Source organism: Palaemon carinicauda, chromosome 7, assembly GCF_036898095.1.
Source record: "Palaemon carinicauda isolate YSFRI2023 chromosome 7, ASM3689809v2, whole genome shotgun sequence".
Taxonomy (NCBI): domain Eukaryota; kingdom Metazoa; phylum Arthropoda; class Malacostraca; order Decapoda; family Palaemonidae; genus Palaemon; species Palaemon carinicauda.
Window position 1 is genome coordinate 3,539,986 of NC_090731.1, and position 27,667 is coordinate 3,567,652.

General features: G+C 39.1%; 1 protein-coding gene across 2 annotated transcripts; it reads left to right on the top strand.

Annotated features, from left to right (window-relative positions):
* The first annotated feature begins 517 nt into the window (after positions 1-517).
* Sgf11 (SAGA associated factor 11kDa) lies at positions 518-27,667 on the top strand. Of its 2 annotated transcripts, XM_068376506.1 has the most exons (8): positions 535-598; positions 5,099-5,279; positions 7,203-7,365; positions 9,558-9,646; positions 11,874-11,971; positions 13,191-13,392; positions 13,947-14,153; positions 26,239-27,667. In XM_068376506.1, exons 2-8 carry the CDS (start codon positions 5,253-5,255, stop codon positions 26,518-26,520), a joined length of 1,068 nt encoding a protein of 355 aa, XP_068232607.1. In that variant the 5' UTR covers positions 535-598; positions 5,099-5,252; the 3' UTR covers positions 26,521-27,667. The 2 variants fall into 2 exon arrangements, with proteins under 2 accessions (XP_068232608.1, XP_068232607.1); XM_068376507.1 differs by lacking the exon at positions 5,099-5,279 and having other exon boundaries at positions 518-598.

Below are 27,667 nucleotides of genomic sequence, written 5' to 3' on the forward strand. Positions count from 1 at the left end.
TGTTCAGACGGGCCTTGGTGTGTGAAAATAATTTCTTTCCAGCAAAATATTAACTGGAAAGAAATTATTTTCACACACCAAGGCCCGCCTGAACAGACCTTTAGTGTCTGATGAAGGGCCAGAAATAAACCCGTAAAAGTAAAGTATAAAGTAATTTAAGAAGCTCAGGAAGGGTATAAAATACTGTGGAATGGTATAAGGTAATTGAATGTGACACAATGGTAATGTGCCACATTTTTATATAAATAAAGTGACTTATTCTGTGAAAGTTTTAACTACTTCAGCAGTTAAAGAATGGATGTAACATTAACTTGAAAATTTCTTCTCTTCGCCACTCCTTCTAAGGGGTAACTCCATAATGTTGAAATGCAAATATATTACTATCATACACTGAAAAAAAGAGGAACAATAAAAAAAAGCTATAATTTCTCTCTTTTATCCTTCTATTTCCCATTCATCTATCTTTTTTTCTTATGATGCTCACATTCTTCTTCTTTTTGTTTCAGTTCAATCATTGTTGTTTGCATTAGCTGATATCCCAAGTGATTGTTTACATTCTTCGTAAATTTTCTAGGCTGTTCTTCCAGGCATTATCAAAGTTAGTTTGAGTGTTTATAATAATGTTGTTTGATTTATTAAATGTTTGTGAACATTTTGGTATAGTATAATTATAATATTCTGTTATAGATATGTTCTAAAAGCGTAGCTTATGGTGGCTAGCCTGGGACTTTCTTTGTAGCTCAATAATGTTTACGCTTTCTTTGGAATTGAAACCTTATTTAATATTCTTTATATCTTTTTGTATGTTTAATTTAAGATGATTATTGAAATTATTGAAATTACAACTGACTAATTAGGGAAGGATGAAAGATAAATCCTTTGTCCTTCCTGAAACCCAGAATGACATTGGATCTCGAAGGACATAGATTTCTTCAAATACACTATTTAGAACGTATCCTATTTTTGGCAGCTACTATTAATACAGTTACAGATTTTGATGTGTATATATAAAGACAGCCATCCCATAACTCCCTTATTTTCAACAGTGTTGCCAACCAGGGCATCAGCCCCAAACCGTTAGTTAAGTAGGTAAGGACACGGCTTATATGGTAGGTCAGGTGGGGAGGTCCTGACCGTAGTTATACAAAGTACCCCAGATTTCAGTTAAAAATACCCTTGTCTTTGTATATCAGCAGCCAGGTCCTCCCACTTGTATAGAAAATGGGAATCTTCTTTTAGCTTTTTAGCTGTTCGTAAGATGTTGATGCTGTACTACAAAATATCTGGAGCGTTTGTATATCAGCGGCCAGGTCATCCCACTTGTATAGAAAATGGGAATCTTCTTTTAATTTTCTAGCCTTTCGTAAGTTGTGGCCGCTGTACTACAAAGACTGTGTCCGTTGTTTTACAAAACTTTTACACAAGAACAATATGTAACCTAACCTACAAGCTCTCTTGTTTTAGCTTTGTAGCTGTTAGTAAGATGTGGCCGCTGCAATATTAAAACTGTGTCCGTTGTTCTACAAAACTTGTACACAAGAACAATATTTAACCTTACCTAACTTACAAGCTGTGACCTTGATTAACGGCAACCCCCTTACACTGCCGTATTCTTAGCTTACCCTGTGTTTGATTCCTAACCTGTTTTACAACTCGCAAGGTAACACAGTCATGTTACGTAAAGGAAAAATATTTTACAAGGAATAAGAAAGTTTACACTTGTCCCAATGAATTACATTCACCCCTATATGTTAACAGACAAAATTGTAGCATTACTTACTTTACTTCAGATCTAGGTTCAGCTTCATGGGCGATTCATAGCCTTTGAAACAGCGCATTACTCGAAGTAACTCAAGTCGAAATCTTTGGTTGGTATCTTCTTTAATTAAAACTTATTTTACAATACAACACTAAACAATAACCAAAATATTCCGCCAGGAGTCCCATTTTTTACAAATGAGTAAATTCATTACTTTTGGTAATATTTGTAATCCTTACAATATTTGGAGTAATTAAATTGAAAAATTATTCACTATAGTCAATTTATTTTAGCGAGGCAGATTTGCACCGACTCGCAGCGATGCCCTTTTAGCTTGGAAAAGTTCCTGATCGCTGATTAGTTGGACAAGACAAATCTAACCAATCATGCGATCAGGAAACTTTTCCGAGCTAAAAGGGCACCGTTGCGAGTCAGTGCAAATGCACCTCATTAAAAGAAATTTACTATAGTTTCTTTGCACTGATATGCAGCCATCTTTGCATCTAGTGGGTTAAGAAAAAGCATCTTCAACCCACACATGATGCTCCCATTATCCCGTTTGAATTTTGGAAATACGATATTCTGATTGGATAAAAGAAAAGTCCTCCGTTATTTTCCCAGGTTAAGTGGGGTACGATTGGGTCATTCCAAATTGCTGCAACTGCCGATTTGTTCAGTATTCCGCTGCTAAAGCGCTGTTGAATTGATCAAAATACCATCTACAGGGAATTCTAGGAAGTACGGGAGATAGAATGTGCGTGTTAGGGTACAGAACTCGCTCGACTTACAAATATCACAGCAATTTCAGTGGTTTTCAAAATAATTCTGATTTATATCTATTTGGTAAGTAATTACCCGGGTTTTTATATAACATTCTGAACAGTTTTTATTCTATACAAATTTCTGATAAAGTTGAAAATATGGGAGTTATGGGCATGGCCGTCATCATACATACAGGTGGCCGCTATCATACATATATGCCGTATGTATATTGACAGCCATTCCCCATAACTCCCTAACTCCCTTATTTTCACCCCTATTACTAAGGGGGTCACAAGGGCGTCAGCCCCCATTACTTAAATAGGTAAGGACGTGTCCATCATTATACAAAGGCTCCCAGATTTAAATTAAAAATACCCATTTTACTCTTATGTTTTTCTTCGACACCTGCCATGAGGAGACCCTTAACACAGTTCAGGAAATTCTGATAGGTGATGTTAGTGTAAATAGAATAAACTACCAATGCATTACTGTACTGTACATTCAATACCTCTTTTGGTTATGTGTTTTCAACATATGCGAAATGCAGTATAGTTAAGCCTTTATTTCAGTTACCATATGAATAATTATATTATACCTTATGGTAGAAATTTGTGTTTGAAATATTGAGTTGATAATGAGAAATGGAAGCCGAGTCTATTTAAACAATGCCGAAATACTTGTGCTCGCGGCTAACGTGCGTAGCGGTACATGTACTGCAGGCCAGAATAGAAGAGTAAGGAGGTAATGTTAAATTGCAAGCGAAGCGAGCCATGGTCTAGTAAAAACCTTAAAGTAATTAAATAGTGTTAATTAGGTAAACCAACATACTTTTTTATAACCCTTTGTAATTTACAGTTACTAACAATTCCTGAGAAAATGGGGTGGAAAAATTCCGTTTTCTATGCATCTAGGTCTGTCTTGCTGCAAAGGCTCCAGTGTTTTGGATGTTTTTTTATGACAACATCTGGTGAAAGCTATTTTTGATTTATGGTAGCTGACTCACTTATTCCCAAAATCTACCAAGTTTCAACAAGTTAGTATCAGTAGCATAAAATGAGACTGGTAGAGGGTGTATTTAATTTTGTTTCAAACATTTCAATGATGATAACCAGCGGAAAACCATTGTATTTTAGTTAGGATAGTCGACCCACCATAACGAAAAAACTATGAGCTTCTACAAGTTAGTCATCAGACGCTTTCAAAACACCTAAAGATACATCATGAAACAGACTCATATTTTCCATCACAATTATTCTACCATTCTGTAATTTTACCAGTTAGGTTTGGTTTAGAAAACTTTCTGTTCCCTGAGGCTATGTCAAATTGTACACTCATTTGCCACGGTAGTTATTCAGAGAAGGTGACTGTGTTGTCCTTTGCTAGTGGTGCCAATACATCCCCCCTTTCTTTTAACCATTTTCATCCTCTTTGGTTACTGTTGATGACTCTAGCGAGAGAATTTATCGTCCTAGTTTGTGTGCTCTTTCATTTAGATTCTTGGCGAGCGCGATTGTCTCAGTCTTGCTCTCCACAATTCACATACTGTGCTTCCTGTATAATGAGTGTAGATCATGGCCTTCTATGTGGTGACAGGCGTATGCTTTGATGGGGGAGGAAGAGAACTTTGCTTCTTCCTTACACTCATGGAGTGCGTCTGGTACTGCCACTCTCCTGTTCTTACATCCATAGTGTCTGGGTGAGGTATGCAATGGTTAAGCGCTCGTTGCTTTTCACCATTGCACGCTCCATCTAGTTGCCCTTCGCCAGACGGGCCTCATCCAAATGTGTTCGTTCCAGACGCAAGTCATCACCATTCGCCTTGCCTAGACGTGCTTCTTTCTGACGTGCATCATCACGCATTTCACCTAGATACAATTGATCCGAACACATTGCATCCAGACATGCTTCGCCCAGACGGGTGGTTTCGCCAAACTTGCTTCGCCTAAACGTGCCTTGCCTAGACACACATCTTCCAGATGCGTAACATCCCCAAGAGCGTCTTGCGAGTGTTCTTCTTCAAGACGCTCTTCCCCATATGGTCCTTTTGAGGCTTCTTTATCAGTACCTGTACTGAGCTCGTTTCAACATTTTTCATAACTTTCGTGTCAAGTATAATGTTTCTAGAGATACATAAAGGAAATAGAGTGTCCTGTAGCATTGATTATTGAGGCAGCGTGCGTTGGTGGATTAACATTCTCAATTTTTTCGTTACGTAACATCTGTTAATGTTAAAGGATGACTGCTCATGTATAGAGGGGTGAGCAGAGTGTTATTTTAGCAGGATCTGTTAGCTTTATAAGCTATTGATCCCCTAAATCTGTTATCGTATATGACAAAAAATTTTTTTTATGTATTTATCATGTGCAGCAGGAAACTTCAGTTGTAACTACTTAGCCATAGATTTTATTGCTATAACAATTTCTTTTAGCATTATTATAAAAATTTTATTATGTAAAAGCTTCTTTAGAGAATCTATGTAGTGAAAATGTAGAATTCTTGCTTTGAAATAGAATTTTTAAAAAGGTGTATGTCGTCTGCATTTTTTGGCAAAATGTAAAACAATATTTCTCATTGCAGTACGGTGCGCACACGTGGTCAAAGTGAAGTTTGGTCATCCAAAAGCGGAGGTGGAGGTGCAGGGGGAGGAGGAGGAGGAGGAGGAGGAGGAGGCGGCGGAGGCAGAAGGGAGAGAGGGGGCGGGAAGGGGAGTCGAGCTGGTATAGGGAAAGGGATGACCAAACCAAGTCATAGAGAACAGGTAGGTCTTAAATTCATGTTATTAGCGCATGTTTTAAAATTTACCGTAGTTTTTTTTTTTCTTTTTATACCGTAAATCCATCTCTTATTATACTCGATTCATGCGTCACCCTTAAATCCTAGTCACATCAGTGTAGTTGTAGATAAAAGAGAATCCTAGCTGTTTCTCAGTCTATAAGGTCTCCGTTAGCAGCTGAAATTATTCTTTGTGTGTTTGACGACTGGTTAACAACCATAGTAATTTCCTGGCTTTACGGACCATTTAGGATTACCTTGAGTCTTTTCCAGTTTTCATTCGTTTTTATCTTGTTTTCATTCATTTTTAGTTGTGTTTTATGTTTTTCTTGCACTTGGTAATATTGACCAAGTGCCTGTATGAGGCCTAGGCTTCCAGTACAGGATTGAGATGATTTGTCAGGAAGGACTATAACCTTGACTTGAGTATACAACACCTCTTTCGTCTTTTCAGTCTTTTCATCGATCTCATTTTGGATATACAGTATTGATATACGGGGGGAGGACCCAAAAGTAACCGGAATTGTGTCATAGAATCTTATTCAGCTATTGTTACATGTTTATAGTCTTATCACCTTCAAAGTACTCTCCATTTGAAGCAATGCACAGGTCCAGACGTGTTTTCCACTGTTGAAAGCAGTTAACTTCACAAGAGTTCCAGAACTGCTTTCAACAGTGGAAAACACGTCTGGACCGGTGCATTGCTTCAAATGGAGAGTACTTTGAAGGTGATAAGACTATAAACATGTAACAATAGCTGAATAAGATTCTATGACACAATTCCAGTTACTTTTGGGTCCCCCCCTCGTATACCCACTTCGGATTTTTTTCTTTTTTTTTTTCTTTTTTTTTTTTTGTGTGTATCTAATAAGACTCGTGATTATTTCAAATCCTTGGGTGACTCCTCAAGTTTTGCCAGTTGGTTCTAGTGTACCATTCAGCAATAGTTCTGATGGTGCACAGCGCAAACGGACTCAATTGCCTCCACATGAGCCTTTTATGGGGGAAAATCCTCATTTTCTGTGATCCCGTCTGCTCTTTACGACCACTGAATTCAGTTGGAAGACTGAGTTGGTAGACTGGATCCTAATATCCCTCTGCTTGCTGAAGTAGAGGTCTATGAAAATCAGCCTCTTTATTCATATATTAATGGTGTTAAATATGTTAACTATCATGTTGCTTTAGAACAGGAAAGATAATTTTTAGATGAATCTTTAATAGCTTCCGAGAAAGCTGATCTTTAGATAAATCTTTTATAGCTTCCGAGAAAGCTGATCTTTAGGTAAATCTTTTATAGCTTCCGAGAAAGCTGATCTTTAGATAAATCTTTTATAGCTTCCGAGAAAGCTGATCTTTAGGTAAATCTTTTATAGCTTCCGAGAAAGCTGATCTTTAGATAAATCTTTTATAGCTTCCGAGAAAGCTGATCTTTAGGTAAATCTTTTATAGCTTCCGAGAAAGCTGATCTTTAGATAAATCTTTTATAGCTTCCGAGAAAGCTGATCTTTAGATAAATCTTTTATAGCTTCCGAGAAAGCTGATCTTTAGATAAAGCTTTTATAGCTTCCGAGAAAGCTGATCTTTAGATAAATCTTTTATAGCTTCCGAGAAAGCTGATCTATGAGATTTTGACAATAGTATGAACTTTTTTCTTAGTTTGACATGAAGACTCCATTTTCAAGCTACCCTTTATAATTATTTCAAGCCAGAAAATCCTGATGAGTTATTACTTATTGTATTTCATTTATTATGTTAAGATTTTTTATTCAGAAGATATACAATTAGTCTAACTATAAATATTTCGTGAAATATGAAATTCATACAAATAAAGTTCAATACTGTTTGTTACTTTATTGTCTGTATTGAAGAAAAATAAGTGTGTCAATTACTTAACTCTGGAATTTTTCAGGTAACAAACACTGGAGGCTGGATGGTCCAGGCAGGTGTTGGCGGTGACGGGGTTCACGGGGGGATCGACAGAAACATGATTATCTCATCCTTTGCTTCATCTGAGACCCTTGAAAGTGTGGCTCAGATGGTATCTCAGGAACTTCTAGATGATGCTATTCTTAGTAAGTAGATTTTTGTTTCATTGTTTTGGAAGGTTGTAGACTTATTCTTTCTGTGTAAAATTCAAGCAGAATTTTTTTTTTCTATTTTTCCTGTTGGAGCCCTCGGGCTTATAGCATTCTGCTTTTCCAACTAGAGTTGTTGCTTAGCAAGTAATATTAATGATAGTAATAATAGTGAAGATTGTCTGTTTACCATGCTGGAGATTTCATCCCTTTAAAATTACAAAGCATTAGTTGTTCCTAAATGAATACAAATCCTTGTTATGTTCGTAGGAGTACTGATAACAGCAAAGCTGGAATATGGCTATAAACGTTTAAACAAGGTGTCAACGGCCGTTTAAGTTGTTACCAGTCAGTAGTTGGAGCCACTCACTCACTACAACACCACTTAGATTTCAGCCCTGGTTGAGAATGGTTGTTCTCCACACTCTGGAGTACGGACTAAGAATTAAACTTTCCCTCTTATTCTTTTTTAGGTTTGTAAGTTGTGCATACTACATGCAATCTTGCCTGGGTGTGATGGGCTGTTCATGTCTAAATTAGAAACGGATCCTCACTGACTTTGCCCTGTGTGCAGAAGACACTCCTGCACGCAGGCTTCTCCATGCGACGATTGTCGAGAGTGGCCATCTTCCCATTGGGAGCAGTATAGCAGTAGGAGGAAAAAGTCCAAACGGCATTCTGTGCCTTCAGGGTCTTCCTTGAAATCGAAGAAGGCCGGAATTTTCTCCCTTTCGCATGATACCATTCCCTCAGACATTTGAGTTAGAGTGTTGCCTCTTTAACCCTTAGACAACCTTCGAGTTGTCTTTCTCAAGAGCAGTCCCCTTCAGGTTCTCGTGTGGGAGGGGGGAACATGCACGCTTAGTTTCCTCAGCGTGGAAGCAGGCTTTTCTGTCTCCCTTTTGAGCTTAACGCTTCGGGGTTTACTAATGGACTCTTTACAGTATGAGCTGATGTCCTCTCCTGGCAGTTTATCTGCCCAGGTAGCTCAGAAGTGCCAGTGCACTTTGTCGCCAGAAAGTTTTTGCTATTTGAAGCTGAGCTCTTGGGTGATCATTCATGGATCAACATAGGATTCCATACAATTCTAGTAACCAAGATGCTCAAGTTTCAAATTTTGGGTCAAGTTTCCAGTCAGTTAGAAAGGGGACTTCCTTCAGCCAAAGAATGAGTCTCCTAGGTAAAAAAAGATCGTATATATTCGTGTAAGAACAAATCACAAATGTTTAAAGTTATTTGTATTTTTCCTAATTACTTTATATAAATTTGAATCCTTTACTCAGGCTTTCATGCCATCATCAACCCTTGAGAAAGTACCTGGCTTCCATCGGAGTTGTCAGTAAGCCAACAGGGCTGGTGGTTGGGTAGTTGGCTCCCCGCTATTGACCTACCGGTCATTACGCCTCGTTATAATTTTAATGGCTGTGTTCTAGTCTTGCTGTTATCTATTTTCCTATATCGTCACCCTCATAAACTAACTGCCTAAGTCATTTTCTCCACTTGTTGAGAAATAAAAAAAAAAACCTTATTTCCTAATTCTTTATATCATTGTCTTGAGCTTCAATTCACAAATTTTTAACAGAAGAATTCATGAATTAAAATTTGTTAATTGAAGCTCAGCACAATGATATACAAGTAAAGAATTAGGAAATGAGAAGGTTGTTTTTATCTCCCAACAAGTGGAGAAAATGACTTAGGCAGTTAGTTTATGAGGGTGACGATATAAAGGACTCGGGTTTGTATAGTTAGAAGTATACAAATTGCTTTAAATATGTGTGATAATTTCTAAAGTAAAGTGACGATACTGCAAATGGCATTTAGATTTATTTCTATTTTCTTAAAAACCTGTCTTAAAGCTTGAATTATTCCTTCAGTTAAGGTAGACATGATAACTGTTATGAGTAGATCCCTTGGTCAATATTTAGTATGCTCAGAAATTTTAGTCTGGAGAATAATCTAAAAATGTTTAAGATAGGTTAAAGAGACTATTTATATCTTTAGGTTAAAGGTAATCATCTGCCTTTGTTACATTTTATTAGCATAATATTCTTACACAGGTTACACGGACATGCATTTTGTAATATCCGTGTTCATTTATGTTTGTGATCATGAAATTATTTTCACCAATCACAGTTTTTAATGTAACTTTAAATTCTTATCTTATTAAAGTATTTGTTGGTTCATTGCAGATGTTGTGTTTGAAGTGCACCAGAGTGTGAAAACTGGATTGATGATGCTGGAATTGGGAACAATAGAAGAAGAACAAAAATTTTTACAGGTTTGTTTACAGATCTTAAGTTAAAAATATTTAGAGCAAGATGTAATTATTTAATAATTTTAGTTTAGTTATGATTAATTATATTTTTAGTTTCTTAGATCTTAGATGGAGAAATAAGAACAATACTGAATAATGATAATTCTTGTTCCCATGTTTGTTACCTTATGGTTATATGGCCAAAGGATTGCTTGGATAACATTAGTTGGCATGTTTGCATGTAGATGGCGTTGGCGAGTGATTAGCTGTTCGCCAAAAAAATAATATCTTGTCACCTTCATTGAAGAAAGAAAGTGTATTTATTTGTTACATATTATTATTATTATTATTATTTGCTAAGCTGCAACCCTAGTTGGAAAAGCAGGATGCTATAAGCCCAGTGGCTCCAACAGGGAAAACAGCCCAGTGAGGAAAGGAAACAAAGAAAAAATTAATTGTTTTAGAAACAGCAACAATATTAAAATAAATATTTCCTATATAAACTATAAAAACTTTAACAAAACAGGAGAAGGAGAAACAAGAGAGAACAGTGTGCCCGAGTGTACCCTCAAGCAAGAGAACTCTAACCCAAGGCAGTGGAAGACCATGGTACAGAGGTTATGGCACTGCCCAAGACTAGAGAACAATGGTTTGATTTTGGAGTGTCCTTCTCCTAGAAGAGCTGCTTACCATAGCTAAAGAGTCCCTTCTACCCTTACCAAAAATAAAGTAGCTACTGACCGATTACAGTGCAGTAGTTAACCCCTTGGGCGAAGAAAAATTGTTGGGTAATCTCATATGAATGCAAACTAGTTTAGTTTTGGCTGCTATCTTTTTGGAAGGGTAGATAACAAACCATCTCATAACCCCTAAGTAACTGAACTAACTGACCACTGCTTACGTGCAGTTGACTGTATCATCTCTCATTTATAACTGTCAAAGGCTACCTCGGCCTTAGGCATGGTCTTTTGAATGAAGGGTAAGAACAGAATTAATTTGTAATTCGAGAACCTCCTAGGACTTCCTAAATTGTTCTTATTTGTTGTAAGAATTATTATTCAATAGCCAGCAAACACGTAAGTAAATTTGTGTTGATAAATCAACTTAAAAGTTATCCTGGGCCACGGATGTTGGTGCCAACTAAATCTAGACTTGGCAAACTCTTAATACTGTATTGTCATTTGGATGAGTACCCCCACAATTAGTCATGTTCTTGAACTACCGTACAGGTGCTCTTCTTCTTCAGCTGTTGATGTTCGGCTGGGGCAGTATTCCCATGGCGTACATCTTAATACTGTATTGTCAGGATTAGCAATATTTTACAGCATGACCAGCATCATTGCTGCACAGCATCAATGAGTGCCTTGTCATTTCATACCTGAGTGATTTAGCTTACTCTACATTTATTGTTGATTCAGGTGGTCATTGATTTGAACAGATTTCACTTACAAGATTTAAAGGTCAATAATGAGTGGCAGAGGTAAGAGGCAGGTCATTGGGCTGTTACAATGTTAAAGAAACCAAACAAGAACATATGATCAGTGTCTAAGACACTTCTCCTTCTAAACTAGGACCAGGGAGGACTGAGCAAAGGTTGCTAATGGTTTAGCATGTAGACCTGTGAGTTCCATAGATCACAAATATGGTGAGGTTGTGTTCAGGTTATAAAACTATTGACTACTTACTTATTTTGATGGCTGCTTTTCCGGTCCCATACAGCAGGGGAACCCCACTCTCTACAGGACCTCCATTATCGTTTTACCTTGTTTGTTCACAGTATTTATCTTTTCAAGTCACATATTGTTCATTTACTAGTCACAAAAGAAAAAAAGAAACATACAGGTATACAGTAGTTAAACTTCAAAACTGAAAGATCACCACAATCCACTAAATAGTAAGTGTGAGGATAACACTGAAAACATGTGAGCACAATACGCGATATGAAACGTTAAATACTCTGAACGAACAAAGTAAAACGACAGTGGAGGTCCTGTAGAGTGGGGTTTCCCTGCTGTACGGGACTGGAAAAGCAGTCGTCAAAGTATGTAAAGCAAGTAAGAATTGCAAAGAAGAATGAATAGCAAGGTTGACATTTTCTGATTACTCTGAGCATGCATAGTCTTCTTTTCCCTCAATGCTGAAAAAATTTGATCCAACTGATGAGTTATTATGTAAAAGTAAGTCATTATGTTATAAAGTAATGTTTGGTTTGTAAAACAATTTATTTTTATTAATTCTTCATTAATTTCAGGTCAATGCTGAGGGGCTAGATGTTTTTGGCCAAGCTCCTATCAAGAAGCAACATGAGTGTGTATGTCCTAACTGCTCTCGAAATTTAGCTGCGTCAAGGTATTGCAACTTAATATTTGATGTTATGTACTTGCTTAATTCTTGGGGACTGTGGCTTATACACAGTGAACCTAATAATTTCTACTCCATTGTACATTTAGAAATATGTTTTGAAATGTTAATCCAATCACCCTCACAAAAAATCAAACCCCTTATTGTAAGGATACTCTTTAGCCCTTTAGTCTCTTTTAGCCGTGCTAATTATATAACCGCTACACTACGATGACGTTCGCCAGACGTCAAAACATGCCTATTGGTTTACACTCCGGGGGGGGGGGGGGGGGGGGTTAGGTAACAGAGACAGGCGTGAAGAACGAGAATTCATGAATACATGCTGCCCTAAGGTAGAATAATTCCTAATCCCACCAACTCGCTGCCCATTGCCTGCGTGCAGTCGACTAATACACTAACTACTACCTAATATTGTTATATGGTTTCTATCACAGTAAAAGTATTATGTAATTGAATGAACACATTTCACTAAGTGTACAGTACGTGTACACTACGTACTGGATACGGTAAGGCATCGTATTCTCTCCATGCTTCATGTGGGTAACAAATGTCTTTTATGAAGAGGGGCAAGAAATTTCAACATTTTTGTTTTGTGATTTCTAAAATTGTAATTCATTGAAATATTAAAGAAACTTAGCCTTAGTTTTTCTTGTACATTATTATAATTTCTATGACAAAGGTACATTTGGGTTTCGTTTTATTGATTACATATAAAGCGCATACAGCATGGTTCTCATACAAGTACTTATATCTTTTGATGTATTGTACATTATCCTTTGAGAAAGGATAATGTGGTGGCTGATGTGGTAATGTCCCTGACTGATGAATTCCAGACTGGGGTTTGAGTCTCGCTTAAACTAGTTAGTTCCTTTGGCCACTGTAACCTCACCATCCTTGTGAGCTAAGGATGAGGACTTTGGGGGGGAGCCTATAGATCTATCTGCTGAGTCATCAGCAACCATTGCCTGGCCCTCCTTGGTACTAGCTGGGGTGGATAGGGGGTTAGATGCTAATCATACGTATATGGTCAGTCTCTAGGGCATTGTCTTGCTTGCTAGTGCAATATCACTGTCCCTTGCCTTTGCCATTCATAAGCGGCCTTTAAATAGAGAATGGTTTGTGACTTGCATATTTCTTGTTGCTGAATAAATTATCAAAATAGATTTGGAGACCTCATCTAGTATCTCATGACATTTTTGTTTTTTAGGTTTGCTCCTCACCTTGAAAAATGCATGGGAATGGGGCGGAATTCGTCTCGTATAGCCAGTCGGCGCATTCAAAATTCCACCAAGGAAAACATAAACAACAATGGTGGTGGAAGTGATGATGATGATGATGACGATTGGATGGTCGACAGAAAACGCAAGAAGCGGGATAAGAATTCACCAAGGAGAACGAAAAATGCTAAGGTAAGAAAGACGGTATTTCGTTGCCATTTATCTATACAAGTCAACTGCTAGATATGTATTTCTGATTCTGAAAAAAACTTACTTGTGCGCTCCTTGAGAATATAGCATTATGGTAAGACAAAGAAATACAGGTATTGCTCGACTTACAACCTATGCGACATACGACTATTCGACTTTACGACCATTTTTTCCAGGGTGATGACGTCACAAGTTTATCGGAAATAGGACGAATATTTCCTTGAAAATAATCTATTTTCTTGTATACATATAAACTGATTTATCTTGGTGAATTATTATTTTCTTTTATTGTTAATATTCAGTATTTATTTTCAGTTAAAAATACATTAAGAAAAGTTTTAATATCTGTCGAGTTCATATTATGTCTGGTGACGTCACCTCACCGGCGGAAAGCTTCCGGGCAATACTTTTCTAGTTCGACATACGGCCAACTTGACTTACGACTCATTTCTCGGTCATAAGTCGAGCAATACCTGTACTGTACCCTACCACTTTTATGTTTCAAGATAATGGTCTTTTTGGTTTTACTTTTATAGATCAAATCAGAAAGTGTCTCATCTAGCAGCAGTACCACAAGCAGCAGCAGTGTTGAGACCACCTTTTCAACCGGTACAACTGAAGAAAAGAGAGCCATGCTGAAGCAAATTTGCGGAGTGGTATCTGAACACACCCGCAAGATGTGCACCAGGTCTGTCCGTTGTCCTCAACACACCATGGAACAAAGACGTGCAGTTAGGGATCAAGTAAGTAGTGTCATTGCTATGGGAATCACGGTAACAACAAAAAGGATGAAGATAAGTAATTTTTTATTGTGATCTAGCTTTATAGTATTGTAGATTTTTGTGTTTGCATTTTTGAAGTGTTGGTTATTGATTTTGATATCTATGTTTGTTCCTACAGAAAGACAAACCCTCTTTCTTTAATAGGCGAATGATTTCAATGAAGCTGGAAACTGCTATTAAAGTTACTGGCGGGTGGTGGTAAAGCCCCTCCCCTGGCAGCTTACAGAGTAGTCACTTTTGACTTCAGCCGCAGAGTAGTATGAAGGTACGCTCGGTGTAGTATCCTATGTGATCCTGGTTAGAATTATGAGAGGTTTTGGGCTGCCAGAAATGACTTGTCAGTCAAGACCTCTTTGATGGTAAATTAATGAGATAAAGCTGTTTCCTTACATTTAATACTCTTCACAAGGCCACTTGTAACTATCCCGACAATAGCTTCACTTCAACAACTGCAACAGCAAACAGATGGTAAATATGATTGTATTGGTAACTTATTCTTAAGAAAAATAACTTACACAAACAGTTCATGATAAAGTACCTTGATGTTTGGTAGCCTTTACATAGGCAAAATATGCAAAGAATATCAAAACAGAAGTACAAAAGGTAAGTGGTGAGAATTTCTTACCAGTCTGTTTGGAAATTGCTACTCAATAATTTGCATTATGGTACATGACAAATTACATTTCATTGCACTATGCACATAATTTTCCCAACATTCTTTACAAATATACTATACTAAGTTTTATGCTAAAACAAGTTGCCTCAATTAGAACAACATAACAAGATATACAGATGGGTGATGAAATTCTTGCATTTTACAGAATTCAACCTAATCATTACAAAAGGGGCTTAAAAATAGTGTTTAATATACAAGTACTTAAATCTTTGCAAATTATAACTAACTATGAAACATATTTAAATTCAATACATTTTAACATTGAAATGGGGCTAAATCAAAGTATTCACATAAAAATACAAGTTGTTACTCAAATCGCATCCCACGGTAGACTGAAAAATATAAAGGACAGCTAAACTATATTAACAGACAATGCTGCCGGCTGCCAAAATATACTCCTTTTATGCTTCACAGTCTGTGATAAGCACGTTCGAAACCCGAACTCCAGCAATGTTCGGTTGAAAGAATTTCTACACTGCCTTGTTCTCAATGGGAGAATTGTCATAGAACTTGTAAAATCGATCAGTCAATCTAGGCAGAGGCCAGCCAACAACTGAAAATCTTCCACTCTCAGCTACAGGGCTCATTGATTTCCCACAGAAGACCTATAAACAAGACTATGTTTGTGATCACACCTTTCACAGCTTTAATAATAAATCAAATATAATTATATCAATTTAATAATAATTATTACATTAAATTCCATTAAATCAATTTGTACAACTTAATTCAATGAAACGCAGACATTTACTTCTGGTTCAGGATTCTAGAACTTTTTATAGGCAGGAAATCACATAAAATGTTGCAGTAACATATAAACAATCTTAATCAGAGTATTACACATCAATAAATTTCTACAATTTGACATTCATTGGTACCAAAACCAAGGCATATTTTATTGTAAAACTTAATTAAAATCTGACCTTAAGCGCCATAATTGGAACCAATTCATACAGCAGTCTACACCAGCACAAACATTGCTATGCATTGATTCAGTTCACTTTATAAAAAAAACATGACACTGGAAACTTAGGGACGACTAAACAGAATTAACAATAAACTAAAAGGTTTAAAACATTCACACTGGTGTCGGACGAATCGCAGGATTCTACACCACTTCCCATTAAGTGAGGCACCTAATTTTCAGGTAATCCACAACACTTTTTTTGTGGGTGGGTGGCACTTTGCATCACCATGAACACTACACTTATAATTTAGAAGTAAGCACATTTTAGAGGAGCAAGCTGAACTCGGTTGAGTCCCTTGTTAGGCTGGGAGGAACGTAGAGAGTAGAGGTCCCCTTTTTGTTTTTGTTTCTTTGTTGATGTCGGCTACCCCCCAAAATTGGGGGAAGTGCCATGGTATATGTATGTATGTAAGATTTTTTAAATTAAGTGGAAACCTGGTAATACGTCAAGGATAGTATTGTCTGGGAAGATCTGAATGCAAAGGATGGTCAAATTATGAAAAATCTTTTGCAACAGGCATAAAGAACTAACTGAATAACAGAGCCAGAGATTAACCCAGGATAAGTTTCGTGTTTTCACCAACCAATTTATGCAGGGTTGTTAAGGTTGTTTTTAGTTGTGTAATATTTCTCTTTTTCAATATTAAACTTAGCCGGTGATCATATAAGCTGCAACTCTGTTGCTCGACAGGAAAACCTACGGTCAAAATACGCCAGCGATCGCTATGCAGGTGGGGGTGTATATCAACAGCGCCATCTGTCGAGCAGGTACTTAGTACTCCAAGTAAACAAAGAACCAATTTTCTCTCTGTCGGGCTACCGGCAAGACCTACTAATACGCTGTTACTAACTGGATTTGTTTTCACAACTATTTGGTGAAGTACACTATTCTAGTTTTGAGCTTTCTCTATGCAGGTGTTTTATCTTCATCTCAAAACTTGAACTCGTTTTGGATAGAATTAATTATGGTGACAAAGAGAGTATGGACTCTCTTTCACTTTTAAATGGCCGACCCTTCCCTTAGACGGAAGTGTGTTTAGGTTTTAATAATTTGCTTAACACGTTATAGATCTATATATTTTATATCTCTCCGCCTTTATTAGGCCTCTTCGATTAACTTTCCATTTATTATAAACATATAAAAAATAAATTTTTATGTTTTGTTTATATGCGACCTTTCCTGATAGTAGGCGGTCCTAACTTGGAACCGAAGTTAATCAACGTTGAGCCCGTTATATCGTATTTAGCCTTTAAAGAATTTAATACTTTTTAAATTTAATGTTTTATGAAAGAATTTCTTTGATAGTCTTCGTACTGTTTTCAAAGATGAACTAACGTTTAGTTTTTTAGACTACGCAGTTGTTGACGTTCAGGACGTTCAACATGCGCTCTATCGTTACGATAGAGAGAGAGTGTATCACGGTTTCACTTTGCAGTAAGAGTAAATCGATTCTGACGTTTCGTTCATTCTTTCTTAGCTTAAATGTTTTAAATTCTAAATTAAAGGAACTTTTTATTTGGAAAACCTTTCAGTTTTTTCCTTTAGTCAAATAACATGTTTTTTTGACGATATATAATTGGGCTCTTCTCTTAGGTGCGAAATCAAGAGAGAAAGAGAGAGAGAGATAGAGACGGAGGGAGAGAGAGGAGAGAAAACGTTCCGTTCAAGCGGGTAACGTTGTTCTCGTGTTACTCTCGTCCCTAGTCGCTGTACGGGGAAGAAGGTAAAACGTTTCTAGGGTTTTATTCTTGTCCCCAGGCTATGTGCGGTGAGAGATTGTAAACGTAGTTTATTTGCACTAGTGTTTAGTCTCTTTCCCAGCCACTGAATTTTTTATCTTTATATATGTTTTCTGTTTTTTGCTAGTATTAATGAGCTGCATTATACGACTGATTTCGCAATTACTACCTTTTAATGAAGGGTAGAATTGCGTGTTTCAGGTAGAAATCAGTAAAAGTTTCGATTTCAGTGAAATAAGTGCAAAACAGAAAATCGAAGTGATAAAGTGATATGCGCAAAGTGTTACAGTGTTGCGTCCGAGGGTTCGTCTGTTCGTGCCTGTCGTTCACCTAGTCCGGGACCTCTTGCAAGCTCCCAAGCCCAGGGGAGAAGTAATGTCGAACGACTTATGGGTTCGTCAGGCCTTGATCAACGAACAGACGTTTCCCTCCGTGGTTTCGGGCGTATCTACCCAAGATCGCCCCACCCACACAAAGACGAGAGAGCCCATTTATTTCTCGTCTGCGGAAGAGGTTTCTCGTAAGAAACCATGGACCAAGGTCTCGCAGCTTATTAAGCCCAAGTCGGTCCCTTCCGCGCAAGTCCAACGGCCCAGTTGTAGCCACTGGGTCAGTTCGGACTCGCTGCAGTCTTCCGACGACTGCTCACCTCCTAAGAGAGGCAAAGCGGTACCGCATCAGGCAGTCACACCGTCTGTTTCCGCACCTGCTCCTGTAGACCCTAAGTGGTCTTTGCTGCAGACCATGCAGTCTCAGTTAACGTCATTGATGCGGGACTTTCGTGCGGAGAAGGTTGACACTGCACCAACCTCTAGCCTACAACCAACACGGTTGTGCGTCCTGTGGACGCTGAGGCAACCTTCTGCCGCACTCCAGCTGAGAGAGTCCCGCCACCCATGCGTTCCAGTGTACCCTGCCAGCCGCATGTTGACGTTCAGTAACGCACGGAACCTTCCGTTGACGTTCGCGAGGTACAACAACAGTCTAAGTTGTTTTGTTTTGACGCGGTGCATCAACCTCCGCATTCTAGAGTTGTTTTGACTGCTCAGTATACACAGTCAAAGCAGTCTCGAGTGAACACTGTATGTCCTCACGCACCTGTTGTGGTTGACAGTTCAGTTGTTGACAGTTCACAGACTGTCAAGCAGTTACATGACGTTGCCTTCTGGTCTGCTACTAATGCACCAGTGAGAGACTCACTGAGATAACCTAGCCTTTATCGGACAAGGTTCCTGTAGATGAGAAAGTGCTGTTCTCCCTCCTACTGATATTCCCTTGAGGACTCTGTCATTTGGAGAGGAGCCTTAAGCTGCTTAGCCTCCTATGGACTTTAATTAAATCATGATGATTTTTTAAGGATCTTCGTCCGGATCTTGTAACTGCTGCTCCTCGTTCGCCTAAACGTCAGAACTTACACTAGGCCTAGCTACTTCGAAGCCATTGTTTTTAAGCTAGTGCTCTCTCGCTCTCCTAGAGAGCGTTACGTTGGCTAGGCGACTGGTTTTTGCACCAGGAGGAGTTTTAGGGATACAGCCTTTGATTTCCCTTCTTTTAAACTGGCTTATAGAGCGAGAGTCTGATAGGACACGAGAGAAGTTCTCGGCTTGGGAGTTCATGCCTCTGCCCAGATAGACTTCTCATTTCTGGTAGACTCGGCCTGGCGCCTAGCCAGGAGACGCTCCAAGTTGTTTACAGGACAACTTCTCAGCTTTTGTCAAGCCTTTGAAGTTTTGCTGTACTATTATGTCACACATAACAAGGCTTTCAGGGATGGTTAACGGTTCCGCCTCAGTCGCTAACCCCGTCTGTTGCCACACCTGCTCCCGTAGACCCTAAATGGGCTTTGCTGCAAGCCATGCAGTCCAAGCTTGCGTCCTTGATAGAGGACTTAAATGCGGAGAAGAACCTTCTGGCCAACAACCTTCCAACCGGTCGGTTGTGCGCCCTGTTGACGCTGAGGTAACCTACTCGCGTCTGCCAATTGAGGTGGTTCCTCCTTCTGGCCAACAACCTTCCAACCGGTCGGTTGTGCGCCCTGTTGACGCTGAGGTAACCTACTCGCGTCTGCCAGTTGAGGTGGTTCCTCCTTCTGGCCATCAACCTTCCAACCGGTCGGTTGTGCGCCCTGTTGACGCTGAGGTAACCTACTCGCGTCTGCCAATTGAGGTGGTTCCTCCTTCTGGCCAACAACCTTCCAACCGGTCGGTTGTGCGCCCTGTTGACGCTGAGGTAACCTACTCGCGTCTGCCAGTTGAGGTGGTTCCTCCTTCTGGCCATCAACCTTCCAACCGGTCGGTTGTGCGCCCTGTTGACGCTGAGGTAACCTACTCGCGTCTGCCAGTTGAGGTGGTTCCTCCTTCTGGCCATCAACCTTCCAACCGGTCGGTTGTGCGCCCTGTTGACGCTGAGGTAACCTACTCGCGTCTGCCAATTGAGGTGGTTCCTCCTTCTGGCCAACAACCTTCCAACCGGTCGGTTGTGCGCCCTGTTGACGCTGAGGTAACCTACTCGCGTCTGCCAGTTGAGGTGGTTCCTCCTTCTGGCCATCAACCTTCCAACCGGTCGGTTGTGCGCCCTGTTGACGCTGAGGTAACCTACTCGCGTCTGCCAGTTGAGGTGGTTCCTCCTTCTGGCCAACAACCTTCCAACCGGTCGGTTGTGCGCCCTGTTGACGCTGAGGTAACCTACTCGCGTCTGCCAGTTGAGGTGGTTCCTCCTTCTGGCCATCAACCTTCCAACCGGTCGGTTGTGCGCCCTGTTGACGCTGAGGTAACCTACTCGCGTCTGCCAATTGAGGTGGTTCCTCCTTCTGGCCAACAACCTTCCAACCGGTCGGTTGTGCGCCCTGTTGACGCTGAGGTAACCTACTCGCGTCTGCCAGTTGAGGTGGTTCCTCCTTCTGGCCATCAACCTTCCAACCGGTCGGTTGTGCGCCCTGTTGACGCTGAGGTAACCTACTCGCGTCTGCCAATTGAGGTGGTTCCTCCTTCTGGCCAACAACCTTCCAACCGGTCGGTTGTGCGCCCTGTTGACGCTGAGGTAACCTACTCGCGTCTGCCAGTTGAGGTGGTTCCTCCAACGATGCGACCCAGTGTGGGTTGCCAGTCGCACGTTGACGTTAAGCGACGCTCGGAGGTGGTTGTTGACGTTCAGGATGTTCAACAACCAGCAGAGGTGACTTGTTTTGACGCAGTGCGTCAACCTCAGCAACCCGGTAGGGTGTTGACTGCACAACCCAGACGGTCTAGACAGTCTCGGGTTGACGCTGTGCTTCCTCGCGCACCCATGGTTGTTGACAGTTCACAGACTGTGCAGCAGTTCCATGATATTGCGTCCGGCTCTGTCACGCATCCACCAGTGCGACTGGACTCAGCGAGCCAGACGTTGCCCACTCCGTTGCCGTTTCCTCATCAGTTTTCGGATGAGGAACCCTCTGATGAGGACGTTGCTGAACAACAAGACGATCAGCCCCCAGAATAGATCAAGCCCTGCTATCCATCCAGAAGATGCTGAAGAAGGAACGCTGCTCAGTCAGGCTGTGGATGAGTCTGGTAGGGACGCTGTCATCCGTGGAACAATTTGTGTCACTAGGAAGACTACACCTCCGTCCTCTTCAATACCATCTAGCTTTTCACTGGAAAAAGGACAAGACGCTAGAAGCGGTCTCGATCCCGGTTTCCGGAAAGATAAAGTCTTGTCTGACTTGGTGAAAGGACTATATCAACCTTAGAGAGGGTCTTCCCCTGACTGTTCAGACTCCCAACCACGTTCTCTTCTCGGACGCATCGGACGTAGGCTGGGGTGTGACATTAGACGGTAGGGAATGCTCGGGATTATGGAACTCTAGTCAAAGGACAATGCATTTCAACTGCAAGGAGCTACTGGCAGTACGTCTGACCTGGAAAAGCTTCAGGTCTCTCCTTCAAGGCAAAGTGGTGGAGGTGAACTCGGACAACACCACGGCTTTGGCGTACATCTCCAAGCAAGGAGGGACCTACTCTCTGACATTGTACGAGATCGCAAGGGACCCCCTCACCTGGTCAAAAGGTCTAGACATATCACTAGTAACGAGGTTCATCCAAGGCAACTTGAATGTCATGGCAGATTGTCTCAGTTGGAAGGGACAAATAATTCCAACAGAATGGACCTTCCACAAGGATGTATGCAAGAGACTTTGGGCCACCTGGGGCCAGCCAACCATAGATCTCTTCGCAACCTCGATGACCAAGAGGCTCCCAATATTTTGCTCACCAATCCCGGACCCAGCAGCAGTTCATATAGATGCCTTTCTACTAGATTGGTCACATCTAGATCTATATGCATTCCCTCCGTTCAAGATTGTCAACAAGGTACTGCAGAAGTTCGCCTCTCACGAAGGGACAAGGTTGACGCTAGTTGCTTCCCTCTGGCCCGCGAGAGAATGGTTCACCGAGGTACTTCGATGGCTAGTAGACGTTCCCAGAACACTTCCCCTAAGGGTGGACCTTCTACGTCAGCCACGCGTAAAGAAGGTACACCAAGGCCTCCACACTCTTCGTCTGATTGCCTTCAGACTATCGAAAGACTCTCGAGAGCTAGAGGCTTTTCGAAGGAGGCAGCCAGAGCGATTGCTAGAGCAAGGAGAACATCCACCCTTAGAGTCTACCAATCGAAGTGGGAAATCTTCCGAAACTGGTGCAAGTCAGTATCCGTATCCTCGACCAGTACCTCTGTAACTCAAATAGCTGACTTTCTCTTATATCTGAGGAAAGAACGATCTCTTTCAGCTCCCACTATCAAGGGTTACAGAAGCATGTTGGCATCAGTCTTCCGTCACAGAGGCTTAGATCTTTCCAACAATAAAGATCTACAGGACCTCCTTAAGTCTTTTGAGACCACGAAGGAGCGTCGTTTGGTTACACCTGGTTGGAATTTAGACGTGGTACTAAGATTCCTTATGTCAGACAGGTTCGAACCGCTACAATCAGCCTCCCTGAAAGATCTCACCTTAAAGACTCTTTTCCTGGTATGCTTAGCCACAGCTAAGAGTGTCAGTGAGATTCATGCCTTCAGCAAGAACATCGGATTCTCATCCGAAACGGCTACATGTTCTACAACTTGGTTTTCTAGCCAAACACGAGCTGCCTTCTCGGCCTTGACCAATATCGTTCGATATTCCAAACTTATCGTATGGTTGGAAATGAACTAGAAAGAGTCTTATGTCCTGTAAGAGCTCTTAAGTTCTATTTAAAAACCTTTACGAGGCCCGTCTGAAGCTTTATGGTGTTCAGTTAAGAATCCATCTTTGCCTGTGTCAAAGAATGCTTTATCCTATTTTATCAGACTGTTAATACGAGAAGCTCATTCCCATCTGAATGAGGAAGACCAAGCTTTGCTGAAGGTAAGGACACACGAAGTTAGAGCTGTCGCAACTTCCGTGGCCTTTAAACAAAATAGATCTCTGCAAAGTATAATCGACGCAACCTATTGGAAAAGCAAATCAGTGTTCGCGTCTTTTTATCTTAAGAATGTCCAGTCTCTTTACGAGAACTGCTACACTCTGGGACCATTCGTAGCAACGAGTGCAGTAGTGGGTGAGGGCTCAACCACTACAATTCCCTAATTCCATAACCTTTTTAATCTTTCTCTTGAAATGTTTTATTATTGTTTTTGGGTTGTCCGGAAGGCTAAGAAGCCTTTCGCATCCTACTTGATTTGGCGGGTGGTCAAAGTCATTTCTTGAGAAGCGCCTAGATTAGAGGTTTTGATGAAGTCCTGTTGTATGGGTTGCAACCCTTGATACTTCAGATCCTAGGGGTCGCTCAGCATCCTAAGAGGATCGCGAGGCTCCGTAAGGAAGACGTACTTAAAAAGGCAGAGTAATTGTTCAAGTCGACTTCCTTACCAGGTACTTATTTATTTTATGTTTGTTATTTTGAATAACTGCTAAAATGAAATACAAAATACTTAGCTCATAATAATGTAAACATGTAATGCTGGTCTCTACCCACCCCCCTGGGTGTGAATCAGCTTATATGATCACCGGCTAAGTTTAATATTGAAAAATGTTATTTTTATTAATAAAATAAATTTTTGAATATACTTACCCGGTGATCATATATTAAAGGACCCTCCCTTCCTCCCCAATAGAGACCCAGTGGACCGAGGAGAAAATTGGTTCTTTGTTTACTTGGAGTACTAAGTACCTGCTCGACAGATGGCGCTGTTGAAGTACACCCCCACCTGCATAGCGATCGCTGGCGTATTTTGACCGTAGGTTTTTCTGTCGAGCAACAGAGTTGCAGCTTATATGATCACCGGGTAAGTATATTCAAAAATTTATTTTATTAATAAAAATAACATTTTTCTTGATTTATATTCTTATTTATACTTTTATCTACTGTACCTTGAGTTGGTTTACCAAAAACACCTCTACACTTGTTGCATTTTAATGCCCAACTCCAAAATCAAACCATTGTTCTCTAGTCTTGGGTAGTGCCATAGCCTCTGTACCATGGTTTTCCACTGTCTTGGGTTAGAGTTCTCTTGCTTGAGGGTACACTCGGGCACACCATTCTATCTTATTTTATTTTTCTTCCGCTTTTTTTTGTTAAAGTTTTTATAGTTTATATAGGAGATATTTATTTTAATGTTGTAACTCTTCTTAAAATATTCTATTTTCCCTTTTTCCTTTCCTCACTGGGTTATGTTCCCTGTTGGAGCCTCTGGGCTTATAGCATCCTGCTTTTCCAACTAGGGTTGTAGCTTAGCTAATAATAATAATAATAATAAGGTTACAAGGTACAGGGTAACTTACTACACCATACGGTCTTGTCTCGCCATATGGCACAGGTTTGTTTACATTATTGCATGGGAATGATCGACGTTAGCATTCACTACAGTATATACAAAAGCAAATTTAGGTAGACATTCCTGAAAGATTAGGAACAATTTGTAGCAGTCAGAGAGGGGCCAAACTCATACAGGTCACAATCTGAAATGAAAGAGAAAGGGTTGGTTTTTTATTTTTTTTTTTTTTCGGGGGGGGGGGGGGAGGGGGCCTTAAAAAGCTGTCAGAATTTCAGGAATGTTTTTGGGTACATAAATGAATTAATTACTTGCTACAATTTATTCAAAATAAAGTCATTTTATTGTAGAATGGAAATATGTAAGAAAATGGGAACTAGAGGGTATTTACTGTTCTCTAAGGAGTCAAATCTAAAGGTAATTTTTTTATATTCTAGTTATATCTTGAAAATTTATGATGAAAAATAATTGTATCTATTTTAAAATATGATATTTCTGCATGGATATGTAGCAAAATATAACAAATTCTATGGAAAACAAGAATACATAGAAATATGCCTCCTTACCCTTCATCTGTGTCAACAAAATGGCCCCAGAAAACGTCTCGTACTGATAAATCTGCCACCTGTAATGACAGAAGGGTATGTCAGTTTTAAAGCATTATTAACTTATCTAATTTTTATGGTGACTTGCTGGATGTTTGAACATTATTTTAAAACTATAGACTTAACATTGTGACCAAAAAAATAATTTTAAAAGGTTGTTGGAAGGAAAGGGAAGTATGACAAATCTGAAGTACTGTAAAGATAAGGGCGTAAAATATTCCTAACTAACACCTTGGAAAACACTAAAACATTTGGTAAATGGGCATTCATAAATAATAAATCATAATTGGCTGGTTTTAGGGAATGGGAAATGGACAGCCAGTCATAACTCTCCATCCTGCTGAACTGACTTTCCCAGACCTAGCAGTAGAAGTTGTTGATTGAGCACACTTTTTGAGTTTGAGTGAAGCCTTGAACGTGGCCCTTCTGGGTTTACTGATAGAGTCATGAACCAGTTAAATTGTTATATTATGTATACCAAGGCATTACTGATAGTTGATTTTGGATTGAATGCAGCTTCAAAATTCTTAATAAAAAGTAATAGACTTATCTAAGAGGCTAATATGAAAGGGCACTTCAAGTATGATAGTAACCATATCCTTTTAATGACTATATATGCATGCTTAAATGGCCTAAGATAAGAGAGTGGGTTTGTTTTATTGTTGAATAAGGTTTTTAGTAATCTTAATCTTATATGTTGTACTTGATCCTGGTATATCAATAAGAATATCTGTAAATTCATTAATACTTCTCTAATTAAACTGTGTTGTTTTGAGTGTAAAAACACCTCTTTACATGACCTCTGTTTTATTTTTCTTACCTCTGAGCTGCACTTGGTTATTTTCACCAAGTTCAATTTTTTTTATCTAATAACATCGTCATTGTTGTAATTTTTCTAGTCTCCTAAATAATGACAATCAAAGGTAGTTTCTTTCAGATATGCACATCAATCATATACAGTACTTTAGGCTGTCTTCCAGGTATTTTGAGAGATGATTGACTCAAAACAGTTTACATTAAAAGTAGGGTTATTAGTCGAGAGACTCAAGAATCTAGAGTTCCTGTCTTTCTGTTTAGCAGACAAAAGGCTGGTGATCTTGGTTATGTTTATGACACGATTATGGAGAGACATATGATTAGCTGGTTTGTATGAAGAACTTAAATATATAAGTATTCAAAGAAAGGTAAATCAGACACAGCAACAGAATTTAAACTTATCAGTTAACATCAATGGGTAACAAACTTAAAGTTATATGGCTGTCTCTTCTCAAGGTTCTAAATGGATCCAACTCGGAAACGACAACTCGTGCAGCAGATTCAACAAGTCGTGGTTTAGGAGATGTTGAGGATATTCACGTCGATATTGACGGCCTGGATGAAGGACAGCTAGCATCATCGTGGGAGAATGATCACTCTGATACCACTTCCCCTGCTGACTCTACCTCGACTAACAACTCCACTTCTTCTTTAGCAAAGCGTAGCGGGAAGAATAAGAAAAAGTCCTCTAAATCTTCCAAGAGCTCAAATAGCAGTCATGGCTCATTGTTAGACTGATTTTAGAGTAGATTCTTGGTTTATTCATTTGATCGCATTCGTTAGTCAAGATCCTTTAGGGCAGTGGGGTTATGTACGAGTTTTTGGAATATAATCATTTGCAAATCTAAACAGGATTCACTTTAGGCTTATTTACTTACTACTATGTGATTGCATTTATTCAATACGTTAAGGTGGTTTGTCATATTGTCGTAAAGAAAGTAGTTTCTCCTGGAGTGATTTCTGATTCAAGTTCCTGTCATTGTTTAATTATTCTAATAAATTTAGGATTCATTCATTTAAGAAATTTTGAGAAATCATTTGATGGTATTTGAGAGTTTGAATCATCATAATGGCAAATATAGTTTCCAGTAAACTTTTTGATAATCATTCACCCAATTATTGGGAACTTATAGACATCAGTTATATGCTCACTTTAGAAATGTATTGTAAGTGACCATAGTAGAGGCAAAGAAATTTTCTTTAAAATTTCTTTCTGCAAGGAAGTAGCAACATTTTTTATTATATAATTTGTTTTGCTATGAAATCTTACAAGTAATTTGTAAAAACTGTAGCAACTGAGTTTGTTGATGAATTTTTCTCCGAAAATTGATTCTTGAATCGGTATTTAAGATAGATTCTCCAGTTCTGTATGTTTTTCATTATTATACTTTTTTAAAGAATTTAAGTTTAGGATTTAAGTTTTGCACTTATATACATAGTGAGAACTATTACGATTGTTTTTTTTTCAAGTCTTGAATTTTTTTATAATATGTATTTACCTCAGATGAGGACAAACACTATATAAAAGATTTTGAGACTTTGTACTCTAACAAATTTTCAAATGGTAAATAAAGGTAAATTAATACATTTCTGTATTGTTTTGTAGGAGATATAAGGAATGGAATGAAAGGTTCAGTTTCATTAGATATATTAGGTGTGGGATTTGCTATCTTAATCAATAAGTTATATGGTTAATTGCAACTATACTATAAATTAAATCTTGTGTTTTTATTGCTAGTTATTTGTGTACGTTTTTCAGTTTGTAAACAAACAAAAAATCTATGATCATCGTTTGTGCATATTTTTCTGTTAAGATTTGCATGCACAAACTTCTTAACGGTAATTTTCAGAACTATAAGAAAAATAAATGAATTTACAAATCTTT